This window comes from Ictalurus punctatus, chromosome 5 (assembly GCF_001660625.3).
Source record: "Ictalurus punctatus breed USDA103 chromosome 5, Coco_2.0, whole genome shotgun sequence".
NCBI classification, from domain to species: domain Eukaryota; kingdom Metazoa; phylum Chordata; class Actinopteri; order Siluriformes; family Ictaluridae; genus Ictalurus; species Ictalurus punctatus.
In genome coordinates, this window is record NC_030420.2 from 28,352,820 (window position 1) to 28,370,919 (window position 18,100).

General features: G+C 39.3%; 1 protein-coding gene across 9 annotated transcripts; it reads right to left on the minus strand.

The window, feature by feature from the left end:
* Positions 1 to 329: 329 nt before the first annotated feature.
* On the minus strand, positions 330 to 17,913 carry LOC108265193 (kinesin-like protein KIF2A). 9 transcript variants are annotated; one of them, XR_008396472.1, is made up of 22 exons: positions 17,553 to 17,692; positions 13,293 to 13,387; positions 11,904 to 12,026; positions 11,634 to 11,688; positions 11,411 to 11,533; positions 10,795 to 10,895; positions 10,351 to 10,446; positions 10,142 to 10,196; positions 9,694 to 9,856; positions 9,500 to 9,590; positions 9,285 to 9,348; positions 7,848 to 7,939; positions 7,509 to 7,651; positions 7,179 to 7,383; positions 6,861 to 6,971; positions 6,654 to 6,721; positions 5,333 to 5,483; positions 5,019 to 5,120; positions 3,664 to 3,799; positions 2,972 to 3,019; positions 2,136 to 2,242; positions 1,761 to 1,850 (listed from the first exon to the last, which is right to left on the minus strand). XR_008396472.1 is itself a non-coding variant. In XM_053680392.1 (22 exons), exons 1-21 carry the CDS (start codon positions 17,599 to 17,601, stop codon positions 2,211 to 2,213), a joined length of 2,103 nt encoding a protein of 700 aa, XP_053536367.1. In that variant the 5' UTR covers positions 17,602 to 17,692; the 3' UTR covers positions 1,761 to 1,850; positions 2,178 to 2,210. The 9 variants fall into 9 exon arrangements, 8 of the variants coding, with proteins under 8 accessions (XP_053536369.1, XP_053536364.1, XP_053536368.1 ...); XM_053680392.1 differs by having other exon boundaries at positions 2,178 to 2,242; XM_053680394.1 differs by lacking the exons at positions 2,136 to 2,242; positions 17,553 to 17,692 and adding an exon at positions 17,907 to 17,913 and having other exon boundaries at positions 330 to 1,850.
* Between the last annotated feature and the right edge of the window lie 187 nt (positions 17,914 to 18,100).

Here is an 18,100-nt window from a genome sequence, read left to right on the forward strand (position 1 = left end):
TGCTAAAAGAAATGTATTCCAACAGGTGCAATGGTTCCTTGTGCCAATTTTCCTCTTTTATGGAGGTAACAGAAGAGAAGTATAACCACCTCACCGTCTCCTTTAGATCAATAAAATCAGTTACATTTGTAACTGCATCAGCTTTTCTTCCACTCCTCCGCTGGTTACTGATACAGCCTGAGACTTCCCAGCTTCTCTCTTAACGTTTCATGTTTTCATTTCAGTTCTTTTCAAATTGGAGGTGAGAAAGTTTAGGCGCCAACGTAATTTCAATTCAGGCAGCAACACTGCGATAACAAAAGTCATTCTCGATGCGTCTTGATGAATCTCGGTTCTATACACCGAGGCTTCTATGTTGAACAGGAAGCGCAGACTGTTGCAGTGGAATTTCCTTTGTTGTATTCCCAAAATCATTTCTTGGTGTGACGGACTTCAGACATGGCATGCCTCCTGTCCAGATTTATTATTATTTATTTTATATTTTTTGTCATTCATAAAATCCAATATTCAAGTGGAAGGCATGGATCAGAGTTTGTTCATCTTCATGTTTGTTAGCTAGTTTCTAACATGCACCTAGTGTGCTTGGTTCACAGTGTATTTTGTAGCTTTTCATTAAACATGTAAGCTCTAAAAGAGTCCTGTTGGTTCCAGACTTCTTCCATTTATGGATGATGAGGCCACTGTGCTCATTGGGACCTTCAATGCTGTAGAAATGTTTCTGTACCCTTCCCCAGATCTGTGCCTCGATACAGTCCTGCCTCGGAGGTCTCCAGACAATTCCCTGGTCTTCATGGCTTGGTTTGTGCTCTGACATGCATTGTTAACTGCGGGACCTTATATAGACAGGTGTGTGCCTTTCCAAATCATGTCCAATCAACTGAATTTACCACAGGTGGACTCCAATCAAGTTGTAGAAACATCTCAAGGATGATCAGGGGAAACAGGATGCACCTGAGCTCAATTTACAGTGTCATGGCAAAGGCTGTGAATACTTATGTACATGTGCTTTTTTTGTTTTTTATTTTTAATAAATTTGCAAAGATTTCAAACAAACTTCTTTCATGTTGTCATTATGGGGTATTGTTTGTAGAATTTTGAGGAAAATAATGAATTTAATCCATTTTGGAATAAGGCTGTAACATAACAAAATGTGGGAAAAGTGAAGCGTTGGGAATACTTTCTGGATGCACTGTATTTGACCGATCATTATCAGTTCGTAGATGTAAATGGAGACTTCTCCATGCATATCGAGGTTAAATTTGGTGTTCCACAAGGTTCTGTTTTAGGCCCACTGCTTTTTACTTTATATATGCTACCTCTAGGTCAAATTATTCGTAAACATGGAATTAGCTTCCACTGTTATGCTGATGATGCACAGTTGTATGTTTCAGCGAAGCCAGAGGACAGACAGCAGCTTAGTAAAGTTGAGGATTGTGTAAAGGACATTAGACGTTGGATGCTAACTTCTGTTTCATCATGTACAGCAGTAAAAGACCTTGGTGTGATTATTGACTCCAGTCTATCAATTGATGCTGATGTAGATATTACTAGGATAGTCTTCTTTCATCTCAGAAATATTTCTAAGATAAGAAATATATTGTCACTACATCATTCATGCTTTCGTCACCTCTAAACTAGATTACTGTAATGCCTTACTGTCTGGATGCTCCAGTAGGTGCATAAACAAACTCCATCTAAAAAATACAACATACATAAAAGCGACTTTATTAATAGTGTAGCTACTGTACATATGTTTATTTCTTTTTGTCGGTCTGACTAGCTGGTTCTAAAGTCGTCTCCCTAGTGCATGGCTCGAGTGAGGTTGGGTGATCTGTCACTTTCCTGAGGCTCTACACAGACCAAAAGAAAGCACAAAAAAAGTTCAGCTGTAGTGACAGGGGGTCTGTTCCATATGTCTGTTTATAGCATCTTTTTTTTTTTTCTTCCTGAAAACAGAAAACAGTTTAAGTGTTTTGAGCAACATGTTTTCCAGACACCAGATAAGACAGTGAAGCATGGTGCAGCGGATCAAAAAGAGCAACAGCACAGAGTAAAAAAAATGTCTAAGAGGACAATGTCCTAGTAAAACCAAGAAACAACATTCAGTATTATTGACCAAATATAGCTCTACTCACACCCCAAATTCAGTATTATTGACCAAATCCAGCTCTACTCACACCCCAGAGCAGCAGCAACCTCCTTGAGATCATTCATTCAGACAATTGAAAGTTGAACAGTGTGACTGAAACAAACAACGAAAGACATAATTAACCCTTCCGAAAGGAAACAATCGATTAATACAACGAGGTCCAACATTAGACCCCTAGAGAAACAGGGCTATATAAAGTGCAGATGGGCCTGGTCTGCCATGCTGGGAATGGAGAATGGGGAACAGGTTACTAAAAGCACATGCTTCAAACAAAGAAGAAGGTGTTAAAGACCCTTTAAAAAATGGACAGTGTAGTTAACAGCCATTTACCTAAACTTACAAACAAAGTAAATAAATAAAAATAAAATACAAAGAAAATAAATCTATTTCCCAAATCTACCGCAGAGTTTCACTCCAATTTTTCAACCAGAATACAAATTCCACTTGCTTATCTGAATGGCTGTGCTTGTACAGTTGTCTTAAGGCACATGCTGATCTTCAAAATGTAATTCAGTGTAATTTTGTGTGCGATGTTTCATTAGTAGATGGGCGTGATTGCCAATTCTTCTGCCTGACCTGACTGGAAGATCAGCAGTCCACTTAAAGCAATGGTCTAATGTTTTGAATATTTCACACGTGAGCCAAAGAAAGAGACATTCAAATTCGGAGTAACTCTGCCGGACACTAGCAGGTCGTCTAGTACGGATGCACACTACGGTTATTTGGTATTTGCTGAAACTGATGTCAAATGTCTAGCCATCATGCTTGTGCCCTTAGTCCCAGTCTACAAAGCCCGAGGCCTCTTGGGATTGATCTGCTTACTGGCTTGTTCCTCTTTCTGCAGGGCTGAGCGGAACGACCTCACTTTATCTGTCAAATAAAAGAATACACAATATTACACAATTTCTTAGCAGGAAAGGTGGATGATTTTTAAAGCATTTGTTTAAGTGTCTGGTGGTGATCCTAATATTCTAATAAGCACGTCTGATTGATGTCTGGTTTTTCAAGACTCCCAGCCTTCATGTCACTCAAACAGAGCTTTAAACAAGGGTGCAAACAGACACCGATGGTGCGTTTGAGAATCAGATAGCTGATGTTTGTGGCTGGTCTTAGGTTAGTCTTCACTAATTAAGTTACTCAGACTAGAGACAATTTTAAATGTGAATGTTTAGTCATGAAAAAAATTATGTGGTAATAAGTAAGATAAGCCTTGTGCAAGATTTACCCAAGGTTAACAGAAGCACATGTATACACTAACAATTGGCTGGTTACTGGTATTTTGGAAGTTACCATTTACATTGTTGTAGAATTGTATACTTTGTACGGTATAATGTGTGCCCACAAAAACAAGATAATCCTAATTAGAAATGAATCACAGATTTAGGTTCAGATTTAGGGCCAAAGCCCCAGGGAGTATTTGTGAAAATCTTTTGTTTGAAACTTGTGATAAATGCCCATTGTCAACAGGGAAAGAAAAAAAAAACACAATCAGAGGATTTAAGAATGTGGGTTACCTCTGAGTTCAATCAGGACGTCGATCTTCTGGTCCAGTATGTGCTCAAGCTGGGAAGAGTAGGAGTCTACATCATAATCCACCTCCTCAGTCATCTCCAGCAGAACCTTCTCATCCTCCAGCCATCTAATTGACCTCTGGACCCAAAAACACACCCACCATTACACACAGGAATAATGACAAACTTTAATACAAGATGATGATGATAAACAAACAAACAAACAAATAAATCAATAAAAAGTTACTTGAAATGACCAGTAAAACAAAAACACTTTTATTGTCTATATACAGTGCTGTGAAAAAGTATTTTCCATCTGAATTCTTCTGATTTTGTGTCTCTCTCATACTAAATTGTTTCAGTAATTAAAACGAAGGCAACTGATATAAACAGAAAATACAGTTTTTAAATATTAACGCTATTTATTTTTCGCAAAAATGTTATCCAATACCAACTGGGCCTGTGTGAAAATGTATTTACCCCCATAGTAACTAATTCCCCAAATCTATGGCAGTGCATTCATTATGAAGTTCAGCTGGACTAGACGTAGCAATGACTTATCAAGAAAGTCACAAAAGAGCAAAGGACAACATCAAAAGGATCTACAGGCCTCTCTTGCATCAGTAAAGGTCACTATTTATGACTCCACTATCAGAAAGACACATCTGGCATAAACCAAACACTAAATTCCACAAAAAGAACATCATGACTACAGTCAAGCATGGTGGTGGAAGTGTGATGGTGTGGGGATGCTTTGCTGCTTCAGGACCTGGGCAACTTGCAATAATTGAGGGAAACATGAATTCTGCTCTCTATCAGAAAATCCTAAAGGAGAATGTCCGGTCTTCAGTCCATAAATTGAAACTTAAGTGCAACTGGATTATGCAGCAAGACAATGATCCAAAGCCTAGGAGTAAGTCCTAGTCCTAGATGTAAGTGAAAGTCTGATCTCCAGTTATCGGAAGTGTTTGGTTGCAGTTATGGCTGCTAAAGGTGGCACAACCAGATTTTAAGTTTAAGCGGGCTATTAGTTTTTCGCATGGGTGATTGGTTTGGGTAACTTTTTTCTTCAATAAAAATACAAAAAATTTTGAAATAAAAACTGTTGTGTGTTTACTCAGGTTTCCTTCGTTTTATGTTGTATTTCGTTTGAAGATCTAAAACTATTTTGTATGAGATCAGCACTTTTTCACAGCACTGTATGTAAGCCATTGACAAATCCTGATTAGACACTAGGTAAATACTTTTTCGCAACTTTTAAGACTTTCAGACTGAAGACAAATTTCACACTGCAGAGGAATATGAATATGAAAACCAAGTGAAGCCTGCAGGATAAGCTCATAGTGTAACTGTGTCACCTGAAACACTGCTCGGTGGTCCTCCAGTACCTGCTCCTCCATCTCCACCAGCTGGGACACCAATTCATGGAAGGTGAAGAGCTGAGGAGACACTTCCTCTTCCTGAAAAAATCACAAACCTCCGTCTTTAAAACAACAAACCTCTTTCTGCATTAAAATTACTGATAGCATCCATTTTTCCCCAGACACCTGAAAACAAAACTTTATCTTTGGGTCAGGGTAATCTTCACAAAACTTTACATCTAAAATTGCTGAAGATAAGCGCGTGTTGTTTCAGTGCTTTCGGACTAAGAAAGCTTTAATCTGTTTCGTACATTCTGTTCACAGAGCAGCTTGAGGTCATCTCTCTGAGGGGAGCTACTCAGTTCCCACTCTTCCTCCATGATGTCCAGCTCGGTGATAGCGTTGATGTTGGGTCGCACTCCTTCAGCCATGGTGTTCGGGTCCACGGTCAGCTCCTTCACTCTGTGTTAACAGGAGAGAGCATGCTCAAATTCGTCTGCAGGGGGCCTACTAGTGTGAATAACGCCAGGAACAAGAAAAAGGGGCTGCATTTGATTCATTTGATAGGCGTCTTTACGTTTTACTGAAATACAGACATCTCAAATAAGAATAATAATAATAATGTGTTATGGCCAGATACCTCTGATTAGGGCAATAAAGTAGTATAAGGCATATCATACATTTGAATGTTTTTTTCCTTTGCCCTTGAATGATTAAATACTTAAATGCTTAAATTCAAATAACATTCAAATGGTAAAATGTGTTCTGATGACTCTAAATACACTAAGCCTAGTGACAAATGATAACATGTTAAAAGCAGCAAGTGGTCGTACTATGAAAAACAGGCCATAGAAATCTGAGATACTTCAAGATGCATAAAGAATCGGTTTATAATGGTGGCATGGCACGCTGATTTTATATCTAATCAAGCCCCCAAGGTGCCTAGAGATTCCCACCACTCACCTTACTGCTTATGATGTCATTACATTTGATCCTTTCTTAATGCACACAACAGAAACACAGTATACATTCCCAGGGTTACAAAGTGAAATGAAAGCAGATTAATAAAAAGGTGGAAGGCTGACGAAAAAATATTCACCAAGCACACCACTCAAAATGATCAAAAGAAGCAGCATTTGTTTATGCTCTAATGGGAGGCCGTGCGTGTTATTTAGGCATGTGACTCGGCGTGAAGGTGTAAGCTGCTTCTCATGCATCATGGGGTGAAAATCAGCCAGCTAGATGCAAACAAAGATTTAACAGTGTGTATCTGCTGCGAAGGCACATGGGGAAGCTGGATAAATAAGCTTGTGCTCATACTCGCAAGTGGGAGAGAGCCCAGAGCGACTTCCACCCTGAGAAAACAGGATATCTGAGGGACTAATCCCAAACTCCTTTACTCTGGAGCAGCAAGGAATAAGCAGGAAAGACAAGTAAAAAGTGAGAGACAGAGAGAGAGAGGAGTAAAAGGAATAATCGGGACACAACCGTTTGCCCTGCACACAAAATACATCACTAATAAACAAGTTGTTGTTTTTAGCATTATAAATAGTTCACTTGGTTGTATTTCATCAATAATCAAAATCCAGTAAATACTTTATATATAGAAAACCAAAGAGACTGCATTTATACCTGTTGGCATATCGTAGTGTGTTCAGAGTGTTTTCACAGGAAGCCATTCCAGGAGAAATGGTGGCAATCTGATCAGGAAAAAAAAATAAAAACAAATCATAATCAGAGTTGTCTATAAATAAACCATGGTTCACTTGCATTAAAAACAAGGTTGTAATTTTTATTATTTAAAAAAAATGATGTGTGAAACAAGAAGTGGCTATTCACCATGCACGTCTTCGAGTTCTCGCCGATGAATGAGTCTCTGAGCACGTGCGTAAGTTTGCTGGCTCTGAACGGCGTGTGCGGTTTGTTCTGCCCCAGGGCTCTAATACACTCCTTGATGGAGACAGGACACCAGCTATTTTAGACACCAGCTCAAAAAGCTTTAGGATGCATTTCAATGCTAAAATTCACCATTTCATAAATCGGGAACACACAATGTTTTAATCATTCATAATTCAGAAAAATATTCTGACTTTTATGAAAAGACGTTCTGAATCCGGATGTAACTGTAACTACGCTTTTCTCCGGTAACTTGCCGACCTTCAGTGCAAGTAGGCTCTTGTTGATCTCTGCTCCCTCCAGCCGTGTCCGGCGGTCAGCACTGGATGTATCAGCGCCACGCTCGTTCCCTGCCAGGTCAATCAATGAAAACTTGCCGTGCATCTTCCCTTTCCTGCGCAGAATAATCTGGAAGACAGCGTGGCTTCGGGATGAGTGAGCGTTGGCAGAAATCTGTCCTGAAGTTCTGGGGATCAAGAGGTGAAAAAATTACTACTAGGTTAATAAGAAAAAACATTTTTTCAGATATATAATATAATCACACAGCATATTTATTACATCAGAGAGCATTAAGCTGTTTTATAGAGTTACCTGCAGCTGTTTCCGACCTCAATGAGCTTGAGGACATCTTCAGTGCATCTGACCTCTTTCTCCTGCAGCCCAACCACTTGCACCTGCTGTTTCCCATCCTCCATTACACGCAGCTTTGTTTTACGGTTCAGCAAGTCAAACACCTGGGAACAGCATCAAAAGCCACAAAAAGTAAGTGACTTGGGCCAGATCAGGCACAAAATATATGTACTTCAAATTAAAAAAAATCTCTTTGCGATCTTCCACATCCACTAACCCTTTATAACCACTAGAGAATTGCTTTACAACATCCAAAGCACTGTTTTCTGGAGGATGACCAGAAGTGTTCGAGTCACTTGCCTTTCCACTGTAAATTTCAAAGAAGGTTGCGTAGACTTGAAGATCCAACTTCTTGTAGTTGGGTTTCTTCAGCATAAGGAAAACATCACGAGCTACATGGAGTAAACAGAAGAAACATATTTGAGACTGCTTATTTTGAAGCTATTCAAACTGCAGCTTATAGTGATGTGGAATAATATATGGAAACTGTTGGCTTTTTTGACATATTTGGACAAGCAAACATTTGATCATCTTTGAAACAGTGCCTATTAATAAAGGTCATATACTTGAACAAAGCCACAAGGAAAATTAGCTTTTTAAATCATTTATTTAAAAGAAATATCAATAGATGTGATAATCATCTGTGGAAAAAGTAAGTACACCCTTAGATACAGAAGCTAGAATTGCCCCCTTTAGTAGAAATAACTTCTTGTAGGTGTTTTGCATAATTGTCCACCAGGCTTGCTGGAAATTGTGACCACTTTTCCATGCAATATTATTTCAGTTGTAAGATGTTTGAGGGTTTTCTCGCATGTACTGCCCGTTTCAAATCCCCTCACAACATTTCAATGGGATTCAAATCTGGGCTTTGACTAGGCCATTCCATAACTCTCCATTTCTTCTTTTTGAGCCATTCCTTGGTGGATTTGCTAGTGTGCTTAGGATCAATGTCCTGTTGAAAGGTCCGTTTTCAGTTCAACTTCAGCTTTCGGACAAGATGGTCTCACATTATCTTGTAGAATTCATAGTTGAATCAACGAATGCAAGCTGTCCAGCTTCACAGTTGGTATGAGGTGTTTCTCCTGAAAAGCGGTCTTTGGTCTGCCCCAGTCATGTCTGCTGTTACTGTGGCCAAACAACTCTATCTTTGATTTGTCTGTCCATAGCACATTATTCCAAAAGGCCTGGTCTTTACCTATATGCTCATTGGCAAACTGTAATCTTGCAAAGGATTTTTCCTGGCATGCCTCCCATGCAGGTCAAATTTGTGAAATCTCTTTCTGACTTTTAGGCCTTATAGAACTCTTTAGATCTTGGCATGCTGACACCACACACCTCAATAGGGAACACCAGACACTAGATATGAGAAAGGTATAAATAAGACAGGTTTCAGTCACTGGCACCCAATCGTGAACACCTGATTCTAATTGTATGGATTTGAAGATGTGATAAATGTAGGGGTGTACTTACTTCTCCATGTGATTGATTTGATTTTTTTGTTCATTTAAATTGGGAAAATTACTCCAAAACTCAATTTTCTGTGTCATTTTATACAGTGTATCAGCTATATTAATAGGCACTGTTTCAAAGAGGATCAAATGTTTTCTTGTGGAAATATGAAAAATAAATAAATAAATAAATAAAGCTAACGATTTCCATGGGGCGTACTTATTGTTTCACATGACCATATATTTGAAAAGATTAATTGTGGCTTTAAAAACTCTCTTAAACATTTACCAGCTAATGCATAGATTCCTTTTGAGCAATCCTGGTTCTTTCCAGAAAAATCTCCACCCATGGTCTGAAAAACCAAAGACATCAACATAAATCCTCGAGGATAAGTGCGGTTCTACGTAATAAGCGATGTGCACTACAATGAGCTCCATACAATGAGCTACATACTTGAATATTACTATTACACACTGTACAATCATATAATACATGTCTCTCACGTGCGTTTTCCCACTTCCGGTTTGGCCGTACGCAAAGCATGTAGCCATTCCTCTGTCAAAGATCGTTTCCACTAAAGGTCTTGCTGTAAACCTGCACAGAAGAACTTCTTAATTTCCACCCAAGACAACAACAAACTCTTAACATTAGTGGATTACAAATAAGTTGTGGATGCACAGAAAAGAAAAAGACAAACCTGTAAACCATTTCATTTGATGTACTGTCGTCAAAGGCATAATCAAAGCGAAAGGTTTGATTCTCTAGGTATCGGGTGAGGTCCACATTCTGCTTAGGCTCATGGACCAAGACGACATGTTTACTGGGGATGGTGAGCACATCCAGCTCCTTTGCAGTGAGTTCTACAATACAAGACATGACACGTCCGTTAACACCACAGCTCACCACACACACTCGGTGATTTGAAAGACAATTGTCGCATTCAGTCTTTATGTTTATTTTATGCTATTTGAGATTTCTATTCCTATTAAAAGGGAATCAAAAGGCTTATTCAGTATCAACTAGGATGGGTTAAAATACTTTGAGCCAAAACTGGTAGCTATAAGAAACTGGAGATTACACATATTCAGAACAGCGGTAGAGCATTTTAATAAGTCATCATGAAAATATACATAAGTCTGTTTCACCTTTTTTGTTAAGAGGGCGCTTCCTCACACAAACACATATTCGGCGCTCTTCAATCTGCAAACATTAAGATTCTCTTTACTCTTACAGCTACAGTACCATAGTTTTTATTTTTTAATCTTGTTTAAAATCAGCACACAAAACTTTCACAAAAAGATCAGGCAAACATCTTTGGCAGGATAATAAATAATACACTTCGGTTCATACTCACCAAATCCGCTGTGGTTAGTGGTCTGTAATCCATACTTGCCCTAAAATCTCTGATCATCTGCATTATTTCATAGTTGGGGACTGTCGTGTCCACCTCCTTCAAAACAAAAAGATTATTCATCATGTAACATATGACAAGACGTTACAACGAGACAAAGTCAGAGGTAGAACTAGAGGTATATTTTGCATTTAACATAAGACCAGCTCCCCAATACAGAACGTAATAATGACCATTATGGGGGAAAAGTGCAAAACTAGTCTTTAACACAAATAATATAATCATAGTAACACAACATAGGGCAGATAATACACAAATTCAGCCCCATGGTTAAATTAGGGCTTTTATGTGAGCGTGTAGCATTCACACTGCTACATCAAGACAAGAGATGATAATCGAAGCAATATTGTGATTATGGGATTTTGAAAGTCATAGGCGTGCACTGACCTGCGCTCTCTTCTCCCTTAGCTCTTGCTGCTGCAGTCGCCGCCTCTCTCTCTTCTCCTGCATTTTCTCTACATCTTTCACACAGTTGGACTTCCTCCTCGCTGCCAAACATCATGACAATACAGTCAGACAATCCTGACTAAACAATAGCATCATCCACTTCCTTTGTAAAAGGATCTTTTCCTCTTCTCTATCTGTCCCTGTGCCTATATTGAATGTACAACTGCTTCAAATTCTGTACAAAGGAACAACTGAACACAGACTAAATAGCAATTTAGGTGAATGGCCGTGCTCTGAAACGTTCCATTAATTCAAATCATTCAGTGTATACAAATCACCACCAACTAGGAGGAAAAGCAATAGAGCAAAAACAATACTCTTTCTTCTTCTCTAAAATGTTGAAATATATTTCTCCACAGAGCTGCAAAAAAAAGAGAAGCAAATAAGGAAAAACACCACAGGAAGCCCATTTAAGGTGCTGAACTATGGTCTCCCTTAGAGCAGTGTGTAGACAGAAAAACACTTGTGAAGCTGCAGTAAGACCCACTCCACTGGAGGGAGGCCATTACTGTGTGTCAAGAAAAGAGTGCTATTTTAATCAAAGGTGTGCAATAACCATTCTGCAGCTGTTGTTGGTTCTGCTGTGTTTGGGACTGTGTAGGTTGAGCTGGTTGCTGAGCAGGTGGAGGGAGGGCTGACTCTGGCTGCTGCTGGCCAGGACGCGCCCGAGTTGATCCGACTGTCAGCGTAACATGCACGTGCATAAACGCACACAGTTGTGAGCATCGGTTTTATTCCTCACATCTAAAACACTACAAGAGCCACAGGGACAATCATACCTTTATTGTCTCTGGATGGGATCTCAGCCCTTCCAGGAGCGATAGTCCTTCGATTCTACACAGCAATAAGAAATTACAATGAGCTTTGTTTACGAATGCAAGAGGGTTTTTTCGATTAAAATATAAGGAGCATACTATTCTCTCCCTATCCGGGTAAATTGCAGATCAGGACAACTGCAAGTGAATGTCTTCAGTTTGTGAGTTTATTAGAAAGAAAAAAACAGAAAACTTTTGTTTAACCTTATGCTGTGCTTGGATGATTGTACAAACCTTGGGGATCTTGTTGACCTTCATAGAGGTAGGTGTGGGAGGAGGTGGTGTTATAGGGCTCAGAGAAATCTCCTCCTCTGGAGCAACATCTGAGTTTAGTGAAAATATACACTCTAGATCAATCTGTTTAAAGAGAAAAACACATTCAATCAGTCTTAGCCAAAAGTACAAAATGGCACATATTAAAGTCCCAGGAAACCTAAATTCATGATTGCTTTCAAATGAGATTAAGTGTTGGCCTTGTAGAACATAACATGCAGGAAGAATTGGTGACTTTCTTAAGTCTACATGTATTCGAGTGTCCCCCTTTCATTGTAAATGCTTGTGGTCCTGTTCTTGGGCAAATGCGATTTTGCTCTCCTACCAAACTTTAGCAATATTCTACATTCCCACTTGACTGATCTCTTCATGTCTGAAAAAATAAAAATAATCTGTATGTATAGAAATCTCTGCTTGTTTTCAAACCCCCAGGCCTGCCACAGATCCACTGCCGGGTCCTTGAGCAAGACCCTCAGTGCTATACTTGCACTGTATCTTGTCTCAGTTTGTAAAGCACTTTGGATGAAGGTATCTGCCAAATAAATGAAAAATAATGGGATGTATAATATAATGTAAATGCTTTCTAAGGAAAAAATATACTAAGATCATTCGTGTTATCAGAACAGTGATATAAAAAAATTCACCTATGAATTCTTTAACAGTTGTATGTATTTATTTCTTTTAGTCAGACATTTGTCCAGTCCTACCCACGACCTACTAAATGGGGAGGATGGCGGGATGACACTGCTTCCTTCAAGGCATTAGTTATAATTGGTCTCTTCCATATACATAATCTTACAGAGAAGCCCACAAATGATTGGCGTTCCTCAGATCATCGGGGCTATGAGAAACGCTATCCTTCACATCCTGACAGCTGGGAAATATCATACTCTCTTGAACTTCAGGCCATCATCAGGATTCAAACGTGTTTTTCTGACAACAGAGTAAAGTCTTTTCTGTTGAGCTCTTTATTGATTATTAAACAATATCACGTTATAGATAAAAGGCAACCACTTGAAAAACGGCCAAGGCTTCACTTATCACTTAAAGAAGCAACTTTACATTGAAGTCATCTTTTTTTAAGCTGCATTTTTATGGCAAAGCATAAGTGGTAGCCTTTTTCTTTCATAAACCAATAAAAGCTCTAACTAGGATTTTTTTTTATTGTTTCAATCGTTTCAAAGGAGTTTCAATTTTATTGTAAAGATGAAAATGGCGTCAGTGCATGCAAAGGACAATGCCCACTTTTGTGCAGTGCAGCTTGCTGCCCTTATCCTTCCTCTGAACGCTGGCACTGTTCTTCCAAACATTGCTGAGTGTTATAAGCATACACAAGGGCTTTAGGCTTACCTCTTTTCCTTTCGTGTCTCCATTTTCTATCCACTCCACAGTAACACTTTCGTTGTCTTCGTTTAAAGACGTTACCATGGCCTGATGTATTCGCCCTGCAATAAAGCAAAACTAACTTTGAGAGATGTATATTTAGAAAATGTTGCACAAGAAAAAGCTCCCTATACAGCCCTAATAACAGGTATGTCGTTTTAGTTCTTTCAGAGAGAAAGCTAAGTCTGACCTTGTCTAAAAAAAACAAACAAAAAAACTAGAAATACAAAGCTCCTGTTTGTTGGACATTTCAGAAGACTGTTATCTCCCAGTGGACTAGAGAGAGGAAACAACCATGTTTCTTATCCATTATTCAAAGCCATCTCACCCACTCTGTGCAATTATTTAATAGCAGCAACAACAGTACTCTAACTGTATCCACAAGATCTTTAAAAGGATCAGTGTCATTTAGCACCTAGTAGTACAAAGGCTAACTGCTGTATAACTCATATGCCAATATAGTAGACTTTTTCTAGTGTTTACAGTGTGATGTCTCCTGTATGACTTGAGTCTTTTAAAGCTGCCTTTGTCTTAGCATGTTTGCTTTAAAGGGCATGTCATCAACGAACAACACAACACACATCATACAGAAACTTCACAGGAAGGAAGCCAATACCCTAAAGCATGTATAACATTGTCAGAACTTACTTTCACCTGACAAAAGAAACTCTCAGATACTGGACAAACAGTGATGACTGTTACTAACACAATAACAGGACAATAATACAGGGCTGGACACCATGACTATAATATACGTATCACGACAAACTGCCTCACAATGAAAAACACTTTCTAAGAATACTGCAGATATCCTCAGTACTTGTGTTCGACTGACTAACTCCATTTTAATCCCAATCAAGCTATATAATGTTCAAATCTCCATATTACTTTATAGCATTTTTCTTGACACCAAGCAAACCTCATCAAAAATAAATACTGCAATACATGCAATAAATGTGTGTTGTGAAAACTCTTTCAAGTATTGCAATATGATTCAGCCGTTCATCTTTAGTAACTGCTTTATCACGGACTGGATCAGGATCCTGTCCCAGGAACACCACATGTGAGGTGGGAATACATCCTAGAACGGATGCCACTACATTGCAGTATTTAGATATTTTTGCAAATACATTCGTTGCACCATTCACAAATACCACTACATCAACCCTGCTGTGCTACTACTACTACTAATGATGATAATCACATACTTGCACCAGTCAATAGGATGCCTCAGCTAATGTCCTTGTCATGACAAACTGGGTGCTACTTCACTTCCCCAGATCTGGTCTAATATGTAAGGAATAAAACACAGTGGCTTAGTGGTTAGCATGTTTGCCTCGCACCTCCAGGGTTGGGGGATCAAATCCTGCCTCCGCCCTGTGTGCAGTGTTTGCATCTTCATCCCGTACTTCAGGAGTTTCCTCCGGGTACTCCGGTTTCCTCCCCAACACGAAAGACATGCGGTGTAGGCTGACTGGCATTTCCAAATTGCCCGTAGTGTGTGAATGTGTGTGTGAGAGATTGTGCGCTGCGATGGGTTGGCACCCAATTCAGGGTGTCCCCCACCTCATGCCCCTAATCCCCTAGGATAGGCTCCAGGCTCCCCATGACCCTATGAAGGATAAGCAGTACAGAAAATGGATGAAATGCCAAACTCTTTGTCCTGAAGTTAGTTCTGGGGGAAGTGGCTACAGTGCTGGAGTAGCTGTGGTGATGTGGGCAGTGGTAGCGCAACGGTTAAGGCGTTGAACTTTTAATCGGAAGGTCATGAGTAAAAAGAAGGGCCAAGAAGGGCCCTTGAGCAAGGCCTTTCACCCCCAACTACTCAGATGTAGAAAGTAAGTAAGTTGCTATGGATAAGTGCGTCTGCCAAATACCATAAATGTAAAATGTTCTCACTTACATTACAGTATCCATAGATGATACCATACGTTAACGCATCACTGTTTGGAGCAATAAACTCGTATCAGTAATAACACCTTTATGAGACATCTACGGTTAATGTCATGTCATCTGGTTAGATCTTCTGTATTGGATGTATAAAAAAAAAAAAACTCCAAAGTAAACCAGTAGGCTGGAAAATGAACAAAAAGGGGATTGTGTACAATGATAAATTTCCACAAAGTGTCATCCTGAGTCAAGCTTTTCTGTGTCTGAATCTCAAATGGTGATGTTTTACTCACATGGTTCACTTTGTTTTATTCTGTTATACAAATATCACCACCATGTTCTTCCCTATGTGGTGAGCATATAAACTGAAAAGGGAGCCTTTTGGGAGTTGGCCTGCCTGTGTGACTTATTCCTGTGTGATGGGGTTGATATCTGTTTGCCAACAATAATACCATATGGTAAACACGCTTGTCACGAGTTACCCTTTAAGCAGCGCGCTGTGGAGCATGTGAGCGCGCGTGCACGAGCAGGTGCGCGAGCACCTGCTTTTTCTTGTGGACAATCGTGACATTTCGACACGTGCATTTGTTTATGTTTCTGTCATGTCTCCTCCCTGTTCTGTCATTGGCTGGGATTTTCAAGTGTGTCTGAATTGCCCTCAGCTGCGAGCATTTACGACACTGATCATGTCCACATATATACCGCGCGCATCCCAGCACACAATGCGGAATATTGAATGAGTTAGTCACTTAGTTTAGAGTCCTCACGATAGATAACCATAGTCTTAGTTCATGTCATGTTTCATGGTTTATGTTTAGGTTCGTTAATTTTGTTCACGCTGGTTTCTCCGCTACCAGTCCCGCGCTATTGTTCATGTTTCTTGTTTTGTTCCTCGACCGCGACCTTGATTCCTGCCTCACCCCTTTATGCCTGTTTGCCGATCGCCGGAACTATGCATGTTACTGGATTACGTTTGTGGATCACGTTTTGGATTTGTCTGCCTGTCTCTCTCTTAAATAAACCTGTTCTACTGCGATTGCATCCTACCTTATCTTCCGCTCCGTCACGAGGTCGTGACAACGTTGAAACAAATTAACCAGATGTGGTTACTGATCTGATTCATTGTCTTCCTTAAGACACCAGAATCCCAGGAACTGAAACAGGGGCAATCAATACATCCCTGCTAGAAACAGCCCCCCCCCCCCCCCCCCCCCAAAAAAAAGCCACCAATAGAAACCCTCATAGAATTTGTAATGGTTTTAATGGGAATTGTATTGGTTTTAATGGAATCTGTAATGGTCCCTTAAGGCCTCTAATGGTAATTTGTTGCTGTCTATTGGTGGCATGTTTGTGTAGTGTCTAGTGGATACCATTAAGGACCAATAGAACACATTTGGCATTTGGTAATGGCTTTAATGGTTTGTAATGGTATTTGTAGTGGAAACCATTAGAATTTCTGTGATGTTTCTATTGTTGTTTTTCAGCAGGGACGTGTTAGTATTTCCGCTGATTAAAACACCTACAGCTGAGGAACTTCTGTGTTCTTCATTAGGCTAGACCGATAAAAAATGCTTTGTTTTGACAACAGAAACCCTTAGAGAATTTGTAATGGTTTTAATGGGAATTGCATTGGTTTTAATGGAATCTGTAATGGTCCCTTAAAGCCTCTAATGGTAATTTGCTGCCGTCTATTGGTGGCATATGTCTAGGGGTGCCATTAAGGACCAATAGAACACCTTTGAAATTTGGTAATGGTTTTTAAGATTTGCAATAGTATTTGTAGTGGAAGCATATTAGAATTTCTGTGAAATTCAGAATACTGACAGGAAGCGCAGGTTAAACCGAGCTTAGTAACAAAACAAACTAGCTTTTCAAAATATTTTGTGTGTGTGTGCTAAATTATTAATACAGACACTCGGAAATTCAAAAGTGCTAAATCTCTTATTCGCCAGTGTCTATAGGAAAAATGTTGTCGCTAACTGTAATAGGTGTTACGGTTTAAAAATAAAAAATAAAAAATAAAAAAAAAAATTTAAAAAATTGGTAGACTTGATAACTAAGTAAATGTGCCGGCTAGTTAGTTTAGCTCATCTTAGCTTAGCAACCGTTGCTGCGTTGACTGCGCTAGGTATGTAGCTTAGCTACCACAGCAACAGGGATGCACTGGCTAACCAATAAAGTGTCATTTAGTTCATGTAAAAGGCTTGTCGGTTCGCTAACGCTAGCATTACTAGCACTTCTCTTAGCCAATGCTAGCTAAGCGAAGCAAATAATGACTACACGTTAATAGCTAGTTACACTACCCAGCTAAAATAATAACTTAACTAGGGAACTCACCGTCACTCAGTTTTACCTTCACGACAATTTTACTTAAGTTTACCGCCATGGTTTCTCAGAGACGGGAACGAGTGAGAAAGTGCGAGTAATAAACCGGTGGTTTTGTTCTGGAATAAAGTTGATTTGACGTTCGATATTCGCGGATATGCGGAAATTAAGGGACCGTCTCTAAAGTTACATACGACATTGTTAAACACGTTTCTAAGTTCAATAGCATTTGAAGGGAATGACTTACAGTCATATAACCAACTGTAAAGTGTTCAGCTATTCTGCAGTGAAATTCGTATCTAATTTACATGTGATTTAATAGCTTATTTTAATAAATATCAAAAATCTAAAAGGTGTGCGTCATACCTGACAATTTCGATTAACACTTTACAGTTGGACGTGACTTTACAGTTGGACGTGACTGTACATCATTCCTTTCAAATGCTATTGAGCTTTAAATTATGGTATATTTTGTGTATGAGCCCATGCAGTAGTGAAATACATGGCAATATTTTATATATGATTTAATAGTTTATTTTGTTAAATATCAAGGCCCTTAA